Source organism: Phoenix dactylifera, unplaced genomic scaffold, assembly GCF_009389715.1.
Source record: "Phoenix dactylifera cultivar Barhee BC4 unplaced genomic scaffold, palm_55x_up_171113_PBpolish2nd_filt_p 000366F, whole genome shotgun sequence".
Classification (NCBI taxonomy): domain Eukaryota; kingdom Viridiplantae; phylum Streptophyta; class Magnoliopsida; order Arecales; family Arecaceae; genus Phoenix; species Phoenix dactylifera.
Window position 1 is genome coordinate 450,417 of NW_024067820.1, and position 20,827 is coordinate 471,243.

Sequence of the window (20,827 nt, forward strand, 5' to 3'; positions counted from 1 at the left end):
TTTTGTTTGGTTTCTTATCTAGATCAGTTTGATACTCAAATATTTTATTTTTTGGGGGCTAAAATGGATGATTCATATATTTCTAGTACAAATATATCTAAGAAGGTCAGAAAACAACAAGTTTTGGAGTGTTCTAGACAACTCTCTCTCTTCAACCTCTAGGTACCCCAGAGTGACTAGCTACATACGAGGTTACCCAGTCTGCGGCTCCATTAGCCTCTCTGAATATGTAGTTGGCCTGAAAGACCACACCGTCACTGATCATAATACAGATGTCCCAAAGTAAAGGGTGGCACCCTCCTTCGCCGCTGGTGCCACCCAGGATCCAGGTACTCAAACCTCAAAGGCACATCCTTAGCTAATAAGATGGCAAAATCTCGCGAATTGAAAAACTAATCCACTCGTTAGAGTCATCCCTGGCGGGTCCCCACGCAAAATGGACGGAAAAGCTTGTCCACACGCACAGAATTTTCGATCATGAAAGGCAGATTAGAGCACGTTCTTCTTATCTCTCCCTCCTCCTATTAACCCCAAGCCCAGACTTCTCCTGCCAGACTCTTCTCATCATGGAAGCCCTTCTCTTCTTCATTGGAGTCGTTGGTGAGCTTCAGCTATCCCCTCCCCCCAAGAAACTCTCCCATAGCTATCTCCCATATATTCAATGACCATCTCATAACTAACTGTTTTTTCTTTCTCTTAACTTCTATTCTTGCAGGCAATGTTATCTCTGTCTTGGTCTTTGCCTCGCCCATGTAAGTATTAATATTTTAGATTGCTCTCTCAGAACTTCATAGGCTATCTATCTTCTATACCTCCTTTGGGTCTATACTAGTGGCATGATGATGACCATATATATATATCTATACAGCAAAACATTTTGGAGAATAGTTAAAAACGGATCAACCGAAGGCTTCGAGCCGTCTCCCTACGTCGTCACCCTCCTCAGCTCCTCCTTATGGGTGTACTACGGGATCACAAAGCCTGACGGCTTCCTCGTTGCCACGGTTAATGGGGTGGGCATTGTTTTGGAGGCTATCTATGTCACCTTGTTCCTCATATATGCGGCTCCATCTCTGAGGGTTAGATCTTATAATAACAATCATCAAGGAAAAAAATAGATCAAAATCTTAGAGCCTAGATTCAAGCTTACTACCTTCTCTATGGACGAAGGATGCAAGCGCTAGGCCAGAGCCTAACTTGTTCTTTTCTTTTCCATTCTTCACTTTATTCTTTGAGAATAAATGTTTGATTTTTCTTTTTTTTGTGGCTTATGTTTATTAGGCTAAGACGGCTATTTTGGTGGCACTCTTGGATTTGGGAATTTTTGGGGCGGTGGTTTTAGTTACAAGGTTGGTGGTGATCGAGGAGACCACGAGGGTGATAGTGATCGGAGCCATCTGTGCGTGTCTCAACGTATTTATGTATGGATCTCCGCTCGCCGCAATGGTAACTTTTTTTTTTTTTCTTGTTGCCCCTCTTTTTGTTTTTTTTCCCGCCTAAAGGTCAATTATAAAATAGTAGTTTGCTAGAACTTTATAGGTGTAGCACAAGCCTATACTTATTTACAGCATTAGGGTTTGAAATCACCACTTATCTTAAAAGCTTAAGCTAATAAAATATGATAGATTTATTTATATATTTAATATTTTCTTACAAGGGTTACAACTATATAATCATAAAATGGGACATGAGAGCTTAAGACTCGGCAAATCTCTCTCACTACTTTGTTGTTTCTTCCGAACGTTGGACCTTCCTTCTTCTCGGAAGGTTAAATGGCTGAACTCGGAATTAATCTTGGCATTTGTTAGACCGTGTCCGGAAAATATACTGCACAATTCTTCTCTCAAGTTTTAATGAAAAATTCTTTAATCCATGCGAAAGCTAGACAGAGGGGACGACGTAGAGTGCAAGATAGTTATTATTAGCCGTGGATAGCATGTAAGGTAGCCGTCCATCCACTAATGGCAGCCATCAAGCACTATGGTGCAAATTGTGCACTGCACAGCAATAAAATATAAAATATTTATCTAAATATTTTTTAATACTAAGTAGATACTAGATATTAGTATGCCAAAGAATTATCTAAATATTTATCTAAATATTTTCTAATTTGATAAATTAGCCGTCATATTAAGTTGTACAAATAAGTGCTCAGAGGCCTCAAGTTGCCTTCAGACCCGTGCGTCCTATTTTGCCACAAAAAAAGCAAAATCATGGCTGTTTCTGCTGAGACCGCTGAGGCGGACGCAGAACTGGACCACGGAGGGGGGACAGCGAGTAGGATCGCCACATCAGCACGGACAGGCCATTCATGTCCTCCTTTTTATTTTTGAATTTTGGTGGCACACGGCATGCATGGTTAAATGCCTAGTGCCATAAAAAGCACAAATACGAAGTTTTCTTTTGCCATACTTTGTATCCATTTTAAGTGAAAAAAAAACATGAGGTGATTCCCTTAAAAAAAAAGAAAATGATATACAGCGTTCTTTAACTTTATGTAATTAAGTATAAATATGATTTTTTTTCAAAAATATGAAAACTTTAGGTTGCAATACCAACATATTTTATGCTTGCAGCATGAAATAATAAGATGTGTTTTGTCCTCTGCTGCAAATCATCTGTCATTTAATCACACCTAATGATTTGTTTTCTGAAAAAAAAATCAAGACTTTTATTTAATCTGTCAACATCTGTCATTTATCCAAGTAGTAGAAATTTTCTGCAACATGGATGGCAGAGAATCTGCCTTAACTTGGGGTCTTTAGGATTTAAGAAATGAAGATGTTAGCAGTCAAAGCACTCTTATGACCGAGTTAAGAGAAAGAAGAGAAGTTGAAATTAAGATCTAAGCAACAAAAGTTTGAGAAGCAACCACCACCGATTTGTTCCGTTCTTTGAGTAGCTTATGAAATTGGCCATGGCTTAGTAGGGGCGGTTGCTTGATCTGTTAGAATTTGTTTGGTTCGCAGAAAAAAAGAAGAAGCATAGTCAATAAAAAAATAAAAAATATATATTACATTTCATAAGATTTTTAAAAGAAAGATGAAAAGATAGCTTTTTCATGGAATAAGATTCTTACACTTCATTAAAAAAAAATCTATATGAGAAAGTTTGATTGAAATATATATTTTTTTTCAAAGTGTCTTTAAGCTTTTAGATATAATGGGGTAAGATCTTTTTCTTTATTATAGATATAACATATATTTTATATAATTTGTTTAAAAAAATAAATACTCAATCAAACATAAGCTATTTTAGAATATGTTATTTTTTTATGGTCAATTAAATATATAAAAACTATTTTTTGTCATTAGATTCTCAAAAAAAATATTCTAATAAAATTTTTTTTCTGCGAACCAAATAAGTCTGAAAATCATGTCTCACGATAAGAAAGAGAAGAGTAGTATACGTTTTTTTTCGTTTCTTGCACAGTAGCTTTTTTTAGTCGTACGGGAATCATCAGAACCCTACTTCTAATGTCCAATATGCCTTATTTGCATGTGCAGCCCACATGGTACTACTGTATCGTCATTTAGAAGTTGCAAGCTGACATGATCAGTATTTTGTATTTTGTATTTGATTTAAGGTATCACTTGTACCTCTCGACACAGGTCATCATAATACCTCTAAGGTATCCAAGTAACGCTGAGCCCATCTCTCAAATAATAGCACAACCATGGTTAGCCACATAGTTAGCCGCACGACTTTCTTATAGATATGCCAAGCTATACAAGCGATACCAAATGCGAATCTCCAAATATCTACCAACTGGTAGTGACCAACATCCTGATGTTCTGCCTCTCTGTTGATCCATGATCCAACTTTTTTAGAGAAATTAAATGAATCAAACCATACGCCCCACTAATTCAAGTAATCTCCATTCAATTGCATGAGTTCAAGAACGAACAAGAGCAAGGTATTTGGCCTTGGAAGAATTTGAACTCATGCTGTCACCAAAATTTATATTACGTATAACCTACGGCAGCATGCTAATATTGGTTATTAAGGACCTAATCCTATATACCTGATCATGGTCAACCGCAAGGGATGCCACTTTAGGGTTTATATTTGACCATGTTGAGGTCATAGAAAATTGATAAAGGACTAAAAAATTGAGAACGTGAGTCATGCGACCTGACGGAGGCCCCATTCTATATAATAAAAAGCTTAGAAGCAAATAATAATAAAAAATTAAGCTCGCTACTCATGTGATTCTGGATTGCGACTTAAACTATTATTTATCTACTATTTCTCTGACAAACAAGATAATTCAGCCTATTTTTAAAATTTCAGAAAAGACAAGCTAGTAAGTAGAAACCGGAAATCATGGAGAAAGTTATAGAGGCTTCGTTAGGTGCACATGAAAATTTTCCAGGCCTCCTAATATTAAGATGGCAATTTAGTATTGATTCATATTAGTGATACCAACCTCACTAGAAGATTGACAAATTTCACATTCATATTTGGTTTTTGGGTAGAAATTTGTCCCAATTAATAAATGGAATCCATAGTCCTATCATGATTGGCTTCCAAAGCTATAACGAATGGTCTTCTTTTTATTCTTTCTAGTTTGAGATGAAATTCTGATTCAAACCTCAGCTTAGTGCGAGAAACTTCATTTTTTGGAAAATAAATCTATCGGGTTGCCTCATAGCCCGTCTGGAAGGAGATGAAATGCCATGAAAGTTGTAAAAAAACTGCAGGATAATAAAAGAAGATATATTACTATAAAAAAAAATAAAAACAAAAGAAAGACACTTTATGAACTTTAGGAATTTTACTACCAACCATTTTCCCATGACTTCTCGTTCATTTATTGCTTGTTTGACGAATTTTTCTCATAAAATATAACATCGGCATCGTACTTTACACATATCATTTCCATGTACAATACATAATTGGACGCAAGTCCAAAACATAAGCTTCTTGTTATCATTTGTACTTAAATATCGCATTAAATTAAGTATTTTCAGTGAACAATAGTGATCTTCAAGAGTTAATGATCCATAGAAAGTTTAAATCTACTAATGAAGAAAGGATCAACATTTGATTCCAACTATTATTTGAATTAAGATGCAAACCTATTTGGACTTAAAGTTGGAGCTTTTTGTAACTTCCGCAATGCATATAATGTATGTCCTTTGGTGATGAGCTCTAAATAATGGATCTCATTATCAAAATTCAATTTTTTCCTCGCCCGTAACAAAAGCTAGATTGGCTAAATTGGACAAATGTATGCAAATGGAGTTGCATATGTAGATAACTCATGTTTTTTTGAACTAGTATTTTCTACTACTTCTAGCTATTTAGTGGACTCCATGCTTATTCTGACCTAAGTTTGAGGTATCACATTTCATTGCACCACTAATTCCTTGTGAAAGAGAGACTAAAATTATCTTTCTCATATATGCTTTCCTTTTCATGCCTAATCTTTATGTAACAGAAAACTGTCATCGCCACGAAGAGTGTGGAGTATATGCCTTTCTTCCTCTCCTTCTTTCTCTTTCTAAATGGTGGAATCTGGACAGTTTATGCCGTGCTTGATAGAGATATTTTCCTCGGAGTAAGTTTGCTCTCAACTTCTTGACAATACTATTAATCTAATAAAGACACTGAACAGAGTAGGTCTTTATGTTGATTAGAAAAAAAAGGGGCAAGTCCTCAACTTGTTTTTCAGCAAATCTTTCATAATTCTCATCATATTATTAATCTCATCCAAATAGTGATGATTCTTTTACTACATAAGTCGCATAAATGTGGTATTATGTATTTATGACAAATAGTTGGATCTTTCTTTAGGAATTTAAGATGCCAAATTCGCTTTTAGGTTTATATTTTTAAATTAAATTATTTTGCATAAATACCCTTCTAAAAATTTAAATTTGCGTGAATATCTTCTTCAAATTTATATTTATTTCGGTAACCTCAAAAAATACCGTTTTTGCACAAATGCAGCTAATATAACAGTTCTTCTAACATTGTTAATAAAAACCATATTTATTTTACTTAAAAATAAATTAAAATTTTGAAATTACTTTTTTATTTCCTACTGCAATTGCTTTATAAACATTTCTTTTTGTATATCTACCCATTAAGGATATTTTAATCATTTTAATTTGAACAAATTAATTTTTTAATGGCATTAGATGGCGTATATGGGTACATATACAAAAACAAGGATAAAAAAGGGTAGAATAGCAAAACAAGTATTTTACGAGGGTATACATGTAAATATCAATTTTGGAAGGGTATTCAAGCAAAATTTGATGTTTAGGAGGGTATTCATGCAAGCAAACCCTTTTACATTTAAAGAAAAAAATTTATAGTAGACATTTTTTTTTTAGTGAAAGGCAAGCCACCCTATTTATCAATAAAGAATAAATAATACAAAGATAATGAAAGAGGAAGTTTGACTTAACCTAAATCATTCATATACATAAGAGAGGAAGTATCATTAAATGAGGCCAAAGCCAGCTTCAGCACTAAAGAAGATCATGGTAGCTAATTGGTCAAAAGCATTTCTTCAGATAATATCTCTGGGTACATCTCTTTCTCCAAAAAGTCCAGAAGGTGTTGAATGAAGCAGGATGGGACTATATATTCAATGCGTGAAGGATCGATGACCAACTATATATATATATATATATATATATATATTAAAAAGCAGCAGTTCGAGAAGGTTTGATCCAGTGGCCTTGAAGAGCCATTTCAGAAGCAACAACCACCCTAGATTTGTATCCAGTTTCTTCCTTAAGACATATCTAGTATTCAATCTATTTTCGAAACCTGAATAGAGAAACACTTTGATTTTTAAGGGGATGTTAATTTTTCATAGGGTTGGTGTAAATGAACATTTGAGGCCACCTTTACTGTTGAACCTTAAAAGATTTTGCAGAGAACAAGCCGCTTCTTTCTTCTCTCCAAAACAGTTTGTCTATCTTTGTAAGAAAAAGATGTCCCAATGCGTGAGGCTACGGTCACTATGAGACTTTGGGAAGGGCCAGAACGTAGCGTTACATCTATCTACGTGAGTAGAGGTTGATTTTGTGTTTCAAACTTATGACATCCCAGTCACAATGGAGTAATCTTACCATTATGCCGAAGCCTGCCTCTATTGCTGAAATCTCTATTAAATTCTACAACTCATAAGAAGCTACTCTGTCTAGGGAAAGTTACACTTTAATATCATTTATTCCTTCTGTTCCGATGAGCAGCAATGGAGGTATTTTGATTGAAACATGCTAGAACTCCCTTGGTCATTGAGCTAGTAAAGCTTGTACTAATTGTCAGGATTCTCATGTTCCTAGCTGCTTTTTTTGAATGATATCCAATAGTCAGATCATGCATGAAAACTACTTTGATATAGCTAGGGAAATGCTAACAGAAGCTGTACCTTAAATGAATGCGAAAAATTCTTTTACCATTAGTTAAGTGAATTTGAGAGTGCTTAATCAACAAGCTGAATTTATAGTGGCAATTCTTTTGAGAAAAATTACCAGGATGATTAGCTCTATTTCTACAGCTAGAAAGCAGCACACTGTTCTCATTTGCCAAGCTATGTGACTTCTCTTTTCAGACAGAGAGGCAAGGTTGCCATTATGCAGTAAGTTGATGAGCTAGTTCTCACCAAAAAATGTTGATGAGAGGAGATATGCACAGAGAGTAAGCATGATACTAATCCCACATTTAGGAAACCCTTTCATTTGAGAAGGTCCTAATTTCAAATTAATTTAGGCATTATTTTCTGAAGTACTTGAATAATTCCCACATCATTTATCCGAAAGAAGCTACTATTATAAACACAATTATCTAAATCATTCTGTCATAATATATGGAAACTTGTTATGTTTATGTCAAAATTCATAAGTGCCATTGCATATTTGCATTATTTGAAAATCGATGCGAGAAGGGAGAGCTACTGACATCCACATAGTCCCCATGTCAAGGTACATAGCCAAATATAAACAGATAGATAGATAGACAGATAGATAGACAAAAAAGACTTATGAACCGCTCTTATGTGTCGGAGGAGAAGACCATAGTGACCCCATTAGAGGTGGTTGCACCAAAGGCTGTATTATGGGTATGTTGGGACATCGGCAGAGAGACTTTATTCCTATAATATTTTTTCTGAGAAAGCACGCCTATAATATTTCAATGCCTAAATTTTTAATTAGCGGTTCCCTTGGTAGATTGGTGATTAAGTTTTCAATTAGCAGTTCCTCGGGCAGATTGGTGATTACCTGGAACTACTGGTGAAATGATTTCTCTCTCTCTTTTATTTAGTCCAACCGTCGGAGAAAAAGTATGATTCCCAAGTCACAGTGGAGCTAGGGTCAAACTATTATGCATGACTTCTTTTTTAATGCTAATATTGCTAGAGTGAGTGAGAGCATGGTTGGCTGTGATTTGTCTCACTTAAAGAAAAAGTAAATTTGTGTATTTATTGAAGATGAGAGTATCTAAAGTGTATATATGCATGGGAGAGTAGAGACATTCAAAGACTTAGATGTCTAGATAAACAATATGCAAAATAATGCGAACATAAATATTTTCGTTAGAAGGTATTTGGTCACAAATATATCTCTTCAAACTTGAGTTTTATGTGAAAATATCTTTCGACTCCAACCATCCTAGTTCTCCAAAATTTTGATTTCTACTATTACATGCTTGTGTCTCTGCTTTTGTTTTGTACGTATGCGACTGTAGATTTATGAAATAGACCTATCAAAAGAGGTTTTATCTTCCTATTCACATACTTTAGGTAGATTGTTGGTAAATCTTAACGAGCTAGTATCAGTTCTTTTGCTTTGCGAAAGTCTACACTAGAATCTTTGCTCAAAAAAAAAAAAAAAAATATTCGTCCTAGATTCTTCATTAACAACATTCTCTAGCGTCATTAGCCAAGCATAACTATATAAAGCTCGTGTTTGTAAATCTAAACCTTTGATGATCTTTCATGCATTGTCATATGAAGAACTTGTCGGAAGAAAAGGGCTAGTAGCTTGTTTTGCCTACAAACTAAATTTTCCCTTTTTCATATCAAATTAAATGCCTTATGATATTACATATTGGTTCCTTAAAAAAAGGATACTATGTATTGCATTAGCCGAGTGTTCCCATGCTGTAAATTTATATAAATTGATAAAAATGCTCTCCATAGCATATGATGAAAATCATAGAAATGAAGAGCATAAGAGATTTTTTATGCTTTATGAGAGAAAACTTTGAAAATTAAAAGTAAAATTCAGTTTATTATAAGAGCAGAAGAGTATGGATCCTGCTGATCTATTAAGTGCAATATTGTCATTTTTCTTTTGGTTTCTTGTTGTATAACTCATCCTGCTGATCTATTAAGTGCAATATAACTGGTCTGGGTTTCATCACACGGCAAAGATCAAGATCTAGGTCTAATTCTTTGATTGAAAGAATCTAAAATAAATACACAACTTTGCATTAATGATATGCTTACTTGCAGATACCAAATGGAATTGGTTTCTTCTTGGGCACCATTCAGTTGGTTCTCTACATGATCTACATGAATACAAAGGTGTCAAAACACTCAGGAGAGGCAGTCGAAGGACGATCGCAACAGCAGCGACTCCTCGAGCCAGATGGTGCATGCAGGCATGATGAAGAAGAAGGCCAGACCTAGAAGGCTTTAAGCTTCCATTTGATTTCAATATTTATCTTTTATTTTAGGTGTGAAGGGAATAAGAATTTAGTTATTGGATTTGCTCTTGTTAAAAATTTAATGTGGGTTGCTATGATTGACGCTGTTATATGTATTGTAGAAAGCATCAACAAATAAAAGATTTTCCCTTTCTTCATTGACAAAAGAGAGGAGGAGAACTCTCCCACTTCATTAAGTAAATGAAGTATTCATCAAAGTATATATATAAAAAAATTATATAGTTCAATTTTGTGCTTATTCAGGCAATGCTACAGAGTCCTGATGAGTCATAAAGAAAATTCTTTGTGCCAAATGGCGCAAAAGGATTAGTGCTACTCATGAGGAATTCGTGTATGAAATTTTGGAGCTGATTGAATTATGATGTGCCATGTCGCCGTGAAAACTTTTTGCATGACCAATGTGACCCATGGTAGTTTTCGTCCTCTATGTATTTCTTTTTTAATGAAATCAAAAATGTTTGGCATAAATATTTTGATTATGAGATCCTTATGGGCCTAAGTTGAGAGGGATCGAACATGATATTGACCAACTCCAAGCTGGATAATTCCCTTTCCTCAGAAGAACAAAATATATGCATGCAGATCATAGACTTGCTCTGCCTCAGTTCGATTCTATCATGTATAAAAAACCAAGAATGTATCTGATCAGGATTTTCTTTTCTTTTCTTTTTCTTTTTTTTGCATGCGTGCGCATGTATATGCACGTGCATGTGTATGTGTGCTTGAATTAAAGCATGCATGCCTGCTTGTAGAAACAAGGGGGTTAGTCCATCCAAATATGTTAAAATGATTTTGGTAGTAGAAATTCATCAAGATGATGAAAGAGAAAAATTCAAGATACCTTCCACACAAGTCTAATTGGGGGAGAAAGAAGAGAGGAAAACATTTCTCTTCCCTAAAAAGATATTTAAATTTAGCAGCTCTCCTATGAAGGTTAAACCCACCAAAGATCCTATTGGGAGGTATTAATCGCACCTAGGTATGGGACTGGGGCATTGTATCAACAATCCTTGATACGGTATTTGCCCTATCGAGGTAAAGTCCAAGTTATTTTGTACATGAGGATACTTTTACTATGCATTCTAATGAATGTTTGGATGTCTGCATGCGTCGTCCTACAATCTACAATAGGAGTGTCAAACAATGCCTCATCATTGTTGTCAATAGCTCCATTTGCATAACGTCCGTCCATGTCTAGATTGGTGCATCATCTAAAGCAATCCTATCATCATCATAGTCCTTTATAGTCATCAATGCAATGAAGTGGTTGTGGTCTTAAGTTATCGTTCTTAATAACATATCTTAACTTCTCTCTATTCAAATTCAATTTTTGAATTCGAATTATTGTCATAATCTTCTTCTTATTTAAAATTTAAAATTTAAAATTTAAAATTTGAATTATTGCTGTAATTTTTTTCTTATTTTTTCTTCTTCTATAATCACTCTTGTACAAGCTATATATATTCAATAGATACTCAAAAACATTCCAACCAATCAACTGGGATTTTAGCCATTACATTATGTCTCTTTCTGTTCTCATGGATATAAACTTTAAATTTCTTTTACCTTATTATTCCTTGAGTCCATCCAAATGGTATCCAAAAAGCTTACTTCATGCCATTCCACTATATTTTAGTAATGAAAGGTGAGTTGTGTAAATGATGTCAAATTATGCATGAGTTGTGTGCATCAAACAATTGAGAATCAAAAAGGGAGTTCTTTTGTAGTATCATTTGCAAGAAGCGTTCACTGGTGACCATCGATGCAGTGGATATAACCCATGGAGGTTAGACCTGAAATAGGTGTAGAGCTTGGTTCCATTTATGTAGCAGAGTATAGATGTTTAATTCCACTTTTTGCTCCTTAATTTATTATCTCTTCAAAACCTGAGCTTCTTGTGACTGGTCCAATGAATCTCATAGCTTTGCAGGAGAGACCTATCAAAAGAGTTCGATCATCTTCCTCTCAGACATCTCAGAAAATCAATGGCTGATCATATTTCATAGTTCATAGGATTATCTATTAGATCCTAAAGATGGCATTTGCTACTTAGCAATATTTTTTATTTTTTATTTATTTATTTTTTGAGAGAGAAACTACTTAGCAATCTCATGATCTAGTATAGCAACTTTAGTCAATCAGTTAACATAATAGTAACCTGATTGTAATTTTCTCAAACAGGAACCTGATTGTAATGCTGCCTTCGCAACAGAGCCTTATGTGTACTGTGGACCACGTTGTTTTTGGTGACGAAAGGCAAAACAGGGAGGCTTCTTGATGGTCCGAGAGGATCCAGTCCAGGCCTGTCCAAGGCCTCCCCGGCCCAACTTAACAAGGAATTCAAGCAGCCTAATGGCCCAATATTTGCACCCTGATATGGATTTATTTCGACTGGGCCTAGCTCGTGACCTGCAAATACAATACATGATCGCAGTGAAACTACGTAATATATATAATTAAGATTTTAAATTTTATAAGACAGGCCGTCTCAATTTTTCTATGGAACAGAATATGCCGCCATCCTAATACTTGGGATAGGGATATCTTAGGACGTGCCAATCAGAATTTGTCCAGGTACTTGAATGTTACGGCGCCCGGCATCTACGCGATGTCCTACTGGAATTTGAAATTATGCTTGTAATTCTATGTATGGAAAAATAAAATTATAATCATAGACATGTGTACGTATGTGTGTTATGCTTGTAAATAAACTTGCAATGTGTAATTGAACTTGCATAACTACGCTACTTCATTATTTAATGAATCTTGAGTGATATACACTGTTGATGGTGCCCATGCAAGAAAATTACCACAAAATTGATAAAACAGAATGGGTAGCTCATGGATGGGAAGGAGAAAATGGGCTTCGAAACGGACGAATGGATGGTACAGACATAATATTATTGATGGTACACCCGTGACGAACTTATCATAAAGTAGATAAAATAAAAAAAAAAATATGTCTGTTGACAGGAAAGTGACAATAGCTTCGAAGATAGCTACCCACCTACTTCGTATGTACGGCCAACTGAAATTCTAGTAGCTTAAAGAGAATTGGAAGATTTTGATACATATTAAGATACTATCTAAAAATTCAGATGTTTAGATGGATGAGCTAGATAAGAAATATAATTTTTTTAATCTATCTGATGTAAAACTATTATTTTTGAGTATATCTAGTTCTTTCTATGTTAATACCAATTACAAATATATATTTTCTATAATTTAGGGAAGATATTATATGCTGCCTTTTGAATTTAGGGTCCACATGTTCTTTATTTCATGAGTGTTAGTGCATGGTTTATATGTATATCATATATGTGTATGTGAGTCATGAGTTCGGTATAATATAAAAAGTGAAACTAGGTAATATAAATGTCACAACCTACGATCTTATTTAAAAGGCCAGCAAAAGTTATTATTTGAATTTTTTAACTCAATTAAAGTATTCAAGATCTACCTAGTACGTAGTTAATTTGAGACTAAATATATGTTCACATAGATTCTCACATACTCCTCTCGTTTAAGGCCTAACGTCCTTGCTTATCTAAGGGTTTAAATCAATTTAAATTTAATCACAAGGATCATGATCGGCTTTTGGTTAGCCTCCATAGATTCGTGCTGCAATATTTACTAGTTTAAATAGGCTATGGGCCAGATTTGCTTTGATATTATTTGTCATAATCTATGATCTTATCCAAAAAAAACTAATTAGAAGGCATTATTTGGGTTGCTTGGCCTTGTATAAGTATCCAAGATCAATCGAATGGATAACCGATGTGGAACTAAACATATGTTAGTATGAATTCTCACAATAAAGCACTAATTCTATCACGAGACACGGTTATGCCCTGCGTATCACTAATATTTCAATCCCTATTTTATACCACCATAGCCATGTGGCTTTGAAGCTTAGTGCCTTGACACCCAATCAGCTAATTCTTTTTCCCCACGCTTTATTTCAAATAAAAATCGAATTGGATAGCAGGCATTTGACACATCGATTTCTATCAAGTATTTGATCCGACTATTTCAATCTAAATTTACTTTAGTTGATGCTGCTTTTAGAAAGGGATATAGCAAACAAATAGCAGTGCAGCTAACGCAATCTAGCTTTTGGGCTCATCTACCACACGTATGAAAACATCCAGAAAATATTATTTGCCATCTTGGAGACAAGTACTGTAGCGCTACTAAATGCTTGCGGATGCTTACAGCGACCCTCTCTGCGGTTGGAACGGACGAACATGTGATGAGGACCGACAAACATCAAAAAATGGAACAGTTTGTGGCCCACGGTACGTGACCATGGATTTCACATGCCCTGTGCGCAGCTTCCCAGCTGCTCTCTTAGCCCCAAATACAATTATATAATAGCCTGTGCCAATTAAACTCCTTTACTTCATCATTAATATTTATATTAAATAGTAAATTAAATGGTGTCGCGGTGGACATAATTTATCGGACAAGTTTTTGATTATTCTTCTCCTTTATTATTATTATTATTTTTACTAAAGTAGATATATTATACATGACGGAAATGAATATACCTAAAAATGTCAAAAGATAATAAGTCCCGAAGCGCATTGGATAATTCCCTCTCTCTCAGCCAAAAGGTCTTTTTAGAATAATTAGCCACAAAAAAGACTACCAACTTTGCTGCTCCGTTAGTTTTATGGTATACATGCTTTGCCTGAAAGACCATCTCCACTCACCATCATTCGAATATTTTTGAGCAGCAGATAGTTGTCGCCCACCTCATTCATACTTTGTTGGATCCAGCTAATAATTGTAGTTAAGTTGCCTTCCAGCACTATAGCACATGCTTGCAGTAAGCGTCGGACATAACTTAAATCGGATCAGGCTGCCAGCAAGTCCGCCCCAGGATTCTTCTCCATTACTTTATAGATTGGTTTTTACGCCTTCCGCACAAACTATCACCATTCATGCTTTGGGATATGTGATAACAGGACGATTAGACACGTGATCATACCAAAGACCAAGCGTGATCCTCGATTTACCTTGACTACCAATCACCTTATGCCACGTCCTATGCCATCAGTGCAAGGTGAGGTTTTGGTAAGACAATCTGAAGATATACCCACAACCTTCGAGTCTTCCCCTACCTACCAAACCCAAACGGGAACCGATTTCCGAGCACGTGATCGCGTGACTCTCTCGCTCGCCACGGGCCCACGGCGCCACGCCCTTCTACTCCTCAAACCCTTCCAAATCCAAACAGGAAACGATCGCATCTCGGTGGATAAAAACCACGGAAACTGAGATAAAACCACAGAACCAAACAAACAACCAAGAGAAAAAAAGATAAAAAGGAACCATGATGTCCTGCGGCGACGGGCAAGAAACCATGAGGTCGCTCCTCCGCTTCTCCGTCCTCCTCCTGCTCTCCCTCTCCCTCGCCTCCTCCTCCTCCTCCGCGGTAACCTCCTCCACCTCCGATGACACGAAGCCGAGCGCCTACGAGGTGCTGGAGTCGTATAACTTTCCCATCGGGCTCCTCCCCAAGGGCTGCTCCGGCTACGACCTCGACCCGGACACCGGCGACTTCTCGGCCTACTTCAACAACACCTGCAGCTTCTCCCTGGAGGGCTCCTACCAGCTCCGCTACCAGCCCACCATCTCCGGCCACATCTCCGCCGGCCGCCTCTCCGACCTCCGCGGCGTCAGCGTCAAGATCCTTCTCTTCTGGATCAACATCATCGAGGTCTCCCTCCACAACGACGAGCTTGAGTTCTCCGTCGGCATCGCCTCCGCTGACTTCCCCATCGACAACTTCTTCGAGTGCCCCCAGTGCGGCTGCGGCCTCGATTGCGTCACGGCCAACGACGGAGCTGCGTCTTCTTCTCCTTTTCGAATCAAATTGAGGGGTGCCTGGCCCTTCTGATCCCATCGCATAGTTAGTTGATGTTGGTAAAACTCGTTACTCTGTTACTGTTTAATCGGAGTTTTTATGATTTCTCGAAATATCAGCGAGAAATTTCTATAATTTCTCTTATGTTTTAACAATATGGACATGGATTAGCTAGGGTTTCGAAATGGCCCTTTTAATCTCTCTCTCTTTTAGTTCGATTATTGAGCTATATGGTTGTCGGAGTTAGTGAAGCAATCATATATTATCTAGTTAAATAATTTAAGTTATATGGTTCTCTGTTGTCGGTCGGAAGCTCTTTGGACTTTGGAGTCCAATGGCGAAGCTCTTATGTGATGTTATCTTTGATTATCCGCAGTTTGGTGGTTCTTGAACTGTGTTGCTAACATATCTTCTGTTTGTTTTGCGGTGAAATGTGGAATGATTCTTCTGTAATGTAGCGTATTATTTTTTGGTGCTTAGTGTATGGTTTGGTAGTTGGCATTTTTTAGTAGATGGATGTATTGTGGTTTGTATGCACCTGATTAACTCTGTGCTTATTGGGGTCCCACAAAGAGAGGAAGAGGTTGGGGTTTTCTTGATGTCAGATTTCGAGTAAGTATTTGTTGGGAAGAGAAGTGAGGCTGATCAGCTTGGTTAAAACCCTTATCAGAAGATTATATGTCCATTTTTTATTGATTCCTTTTGGGCTTCCTGTTAACATGGAGGACTGTTGAGTGATAGTGGATGAGTAGGAATATGCATGTTCCTACATAGTATAAAAGCCATGAGGAGCAAATTTAGAAATCCATGTCGTGGATGGGTGGAGAGTGAGAGAGGTTAGGGAAGAGAAGGGCATTTAGCATTTAGCAGCAAAGGGTGGGAAGTGAAAGGGCCTTTTTTCAGTTAAGTTCTTGTACCACGGGTGGTGTTATTGGTGTGGTTAGATGGATAGGGTATGGAGTTTTGCATTTCCATTTGAAATATGCTTCTTCTTGTGGCAGGGTGTCAAAATTTGGACCATTTTCTTGCATATGGAATTTTGTTTAAGAGGATGGTTTCAACAATGCTTGTGATGTCTATTACTAGCAGGATTGAAACATTCCCCACCTTTTGCCTCATTGTTGGTTCACCTGGTGGTTCCATGAGGTTTCATAAATTTCTTCTGTCTCCAAGAATTGTTAAAGTTGAACTCCATGTCCTTAAGATATATAATTTAGCTTTCTTAATTTATACAAAGTTCAAGATGGGTTGGCATCTAATTTGCTGTAAAGAAACTAAAGATTATAGGTGATTGGTTGATTCGTGGACGGCTTGATTACCCATATTTGACAGTATATGAAAAAAAAAAATAAACTCGTTAGGATACCCGTTTTATATTATTAGGATTGATTGTAGTTTTTGTGGTGAAAATTTGGGAATTTTTTGCTGTCTTTGAAAGTCCTCAATCTTGGCTCAACTAGCTCACAGTGTCTGTGAGAAATCTCACCCTAAATCATCAACAGCCACCTGATTAGATTTTTCACCTCCCTTTTGGTATATGCATGCCTTCCATAGCACCTAAGCTTGAAATGTTACCATATTTCTGTTTATTGTCTCTTGGACTGTTTTGTTCTATCAAGTTTCTTGACTATCTTGCTTTTGTAATCAACTGCACTATGAGGGAGGTATTTTCATCTAATCACAATGAACGAAAGGCAATGATTTTCTTAGCGTGCAAGTTATCAAAGGATGTATTCAGTTATATCAAATCAAGGATTCTGTTAACTTCAGGCATGCCTCAAAGATCTTCTTTACATCTTCCTCTCTTTCTATATGCACCTTCACATCCTGACATGGAGATAAGCTTGATTCTCTCCCTCTCTCTCTCTCTCTCTCTCTCTCTCTCTCAGCTACAAAATATCCAACTCTGTAAATTGGTAGGCTTGCATGGAGATTTCCTACTTGATCCCTTGAGTTATAAATCTTTTAAACATTTTGGCCATTTTATTCAAGGAAATCTAGCGATTCAAGCAATCATTTACACTCCTTTAGACCATTTAACATTGTAAGGGTCAGTGATGCATAGCTTCAATTGGCTAATATCCACCAAAAAGATAGCCCTCTAGATGTGATCTAGAATCCTGAAAGAAAACATAGATTTCTTGGTATGTGGATTTCCAACATTTGAAAGACGGCTATAAATATTAGATAGATTATATTGCGTAGATCATGGTAAATTAATGTAAATCTTCCCTTACACTGTTAGATCATTGAACTTATTCATCCATATTCTTCTCGAGTAAAGCTCTTTGGGTATATATATGTATTATATCAACCTTTTCTCCACTGATTCTATCTCCCTGTCTACTCTGAATATGCTTGTCATCCAAAACAATTTTGTTCTTTTGGATTCCATAATTTTTAACTTCTTCATCACTATCTTTGGTTACAAAACCATGATACTTCTGCTCTTTTTAGTGCCGTATTAGCTTACCTGCAGAGCTACCCTATCAACAACATTACACTGTTTTGACTCTTATTCTCCAGCTACTTGGTACTTCTCACTGGTTGTGACTGCTCTTCATGAGGCATCCTTGAGCATTTCTTTGATCCTTCTTTTTCTTGTAGATTGGCTACCTAATAAACATACATGCCTGCACCTATTTGCTGCAAATGGCTTCGTATGTGCAAGCATGTGGATGTTTTGCATGTCAACGGCATGCATTCTTCTATCCTTATACGAGGAAGCATGTGGATTGCATATTGTAAGAGTTTGTAGACTTTGGAGTGTTTATCTAGGGCATTTCCTTTGTTATTGCATTAGCTTGAATCTTGATCTTATGCGTTGGGAAAGATGCATTATATTTGTTACTTGCTCCGTAAATTTCATGTAACATTTTAGAGAAGATATATGTTGTTTGTTTCATCAATTATTGCAACTGACATAACAAGGTGATCACCAAGTACTTCTTTGGATAGTAGAGCTGTTAGGCGATCTTGATGTTACATTTGTTGCATCAAGGTTTGACAAAATCAACTATATCAAGAAGATACAATTTAGTATGGATGATGCATCTTACTAAATGAGTAATGTCTTCTATAGCGGGTTGTGCAAATGCATCAGTTTATATTGTGAGGTTTAGCAAACATCTGTTTTCACAACCCATGTTTTTTTTTCTTCTGAACAACATATTTTTTGGGGACAACCCATGTTACAAGTGAGAGGGGCCACTGGAGGAAAGCATCTTGTGTTGAGCTGGGAGGAGTTTGCTGTGAGAAAAGGATGGTGAGCTGGTGACAATGTCTGTTGAAAATTTGTTCATCAACCTGTTCTGAGGTAATAGTGAAGACTGGGCTTGTTTTAATATTCTGCATGCCCAAGGAGGAAGAGAACTCTCTGAGGACAACAGGATGAGAGAAAAGTATATGAGATACTCATGGCAAACAACACCATCCCCTAATTTACTTGTTCGAGTTATCGAACTATTGTTGACGGATAAACAATTTGAGGAAGAATGTGCTTACTGATTTACAAGACTCAACTAACCTATACTTAATCCATATAAGTGATCTGAGGAAAAGAATACTCTAATTTGAGCTTCATTACTATAAATATTCTATAAATGCATGTATGCTAATAGCGGAAGGGGTGGAAATCATGTCAATGATAGAACAAGGAACCTAAAGGTTTCTCTGCTTCCGGGACCTGATATTACATGCAATACTGCTCAAGGTGTACATTTAACCGAGTTTAATTTTTTTCCTACAGGCCAGTCATCATGTTTGGACTCTTTGAATACCTATTTTTCTTCCTCTAATATTCTCTATTTAAGGCTACACGCTTATTCCTATCATGGTTGACGTCTCTGTTGTCATATTCTAGATCTGAAGATATTAAGATATTCTAGGGACAGGTATATACGCATCTTACCTGTATCCTTTTTCTTCCCGTCAATTCACCCTATTTGGACTCATTCAACACCTTTTTTCTTCTGTCAATGTTTTCTATTTAATGCTACGTGCTTATCACCTACCATGGTCGATGTCTGTTGATGAAGATATTGCAGGGCCAGATGCCATATACATGTTATAATTAGCTCCAGAAAAATTATACCCCATGTTTAAGAGGATGGTTTCAACATAGCTTGTGATGTCTATTACTAGCAGGATTGAAACATTCCCCGCCTTTTGCCTCATTGTTGGTTCACCTGGTGGTTTCATGAGGTTTCATAAATTTCTTCCTTCTCCAAGAATTGTTAAAGTTGAACTCCATTTCCTTAATATATATAATTTAGCTTTCTTAATTTATGCACAGTTCAAGATGGGTTGGCATCTAATTTGCTGTAAAGAAACTAAAGATTATAGGTGATCGGTATATTCGTGGATGGCTTGATTATCCATATTTGACAGTATATGAAAAAAAAATAAACTTGTTAAAATACCCGTTTTATATTATTAGGATTAATTGTAGTTTTTGTAGTGAAAATTTGGGAATTTTTTGCCGTCTTTGAAAGTCCTCAATCTTGGCTCAAGTAGCTCACAATGTCTGTAGGAAATCTCACCCTAAGTCATCAACAGCCACCTGATTAGATTTTTCACCTCCCTTTTGGTATATGCATGCCTTCCATAGCACCTAAGCTTGAAATGTAACCATATTTCTGTTTATTGTCTCTTGGACTGTTTCGTTCTATCAAGTTTCTTGTCTATCTTGCTTTTGTAATTAACTGCACTATGAGGGAGGTATTTTCATCTAATCACAATGAATAAAAGGCAATGATTTTCTTAGCGTGCAAGTTGTCAAAGGATGTATTCAGTTATATCAAATCAAAGATTCTGTTAACTTCAGGCATGTCTCAAAGATCTTCTCTACATCTTCCTCTCTTTCTATATGCACCTTCACATCCCGACATGGAGATAAGCTTGATTCTCTCTCTCTCTTTCTCTCTCTGAGCTACAAAATATACAACTCTGTAAATTGGTAGGCATGCATGGAGATTTCCTACTTGATCCCTTGAGTTATAAATCTTTTAAACATTTTGGCCATTTTTTTCAAGGAAATCGAGCGATCCAAGCAATCATTTACACTCCTTTAGACCATTTAACATTGTAAGGGTCAGTGATGCATAGCTTCAATTGGCTAATATCCACCAAAAAGATAGCCCTCTAGATGTGATCTAGAATCCTGAAAGAAAACATAGATTTCTTGGTATGTGGATTTCCAACATTTTAAAGACGGCTATAAATATTAGATAGATAAAATTGCGTAGATCATGGTAAATTAAT

General features: G+C 36.3%; 2 protein-coding genes across 2 annotated transcripts; both read left to right on the forward strand.

The window, feature by feature from the left end:
• The first annotated feature begins 508 nt into the window (after positions 1-508).
• Positions 509-9,839, forward strand: LOC120103800 (bidirectional sugar transporter SWEET17-like). The gene is made up of 6 exons (XM_039118520.1): positions 509-600; positions 716-752; positions 869-1,079; positions 1,282-1,446; positions 5,444-5,563; positions 9,479-9,839. The coding sequence occupies exons 1-6, from the start codon at positions 567-569 to the stop codon at positions 9,653-9,655; spliced, it is 744 nt and encodes a 247-aa protein (XP_038974448.1). The 5' UTR covers positions 509-566; the 3' UTR covers positions 9,656-9,839.
• A 5,167-nt stretch (positions 9,840-15,006) lies between these two features.
• Positions 15,007-15,780, forward strand: LOC120105780 (uncharacterized protein At5g01610-like). The gene has a single exon (XM_039118521.1). The coding sequence runs from the start codon at positions 15,032-15,034 to the stop codon at positions 15,596-15,598; it is 567 nt and encodes a 188-aa protein (XP_038974449.1). The 5' UTR covers positions 15,007-15,031; the 3' UTR covers positions 15,599-15,780.
• Positions 15,781-20,827: the final 5,047 nt, after the last annotated feature.

Bases quoted from the DNA above. Each gene is read 5' to 3' on its own strand.
- LOC120103800 (XM_039118520.1), top strand. From the start codon at position 567: ATGGAAGCCCTTCTCTTCTTCATTGGAGTCGTTG. The intron at 753-868 runs GTAAGTATTAAT...ATATCTATACAG, and splicing joins TTGGTCTTTGCCTCGCCCAT to CAAAACATTTTGGAGAATAG. The intron at 1,080-1,281 runs GTTAGATCTTAT...TATGTTTATTAG, and splicing joins ATGCGGCTCCATCTCTGAGG to GCTAAGACGGCTATTTTGGT.
- LOC120105780 (XM_039118521.1), top strand. From the start codon at position 15,032: ATGATGTCCTGCGGCGACGGGCAAGAAACCATGAGGTCGCTCCTCCGC.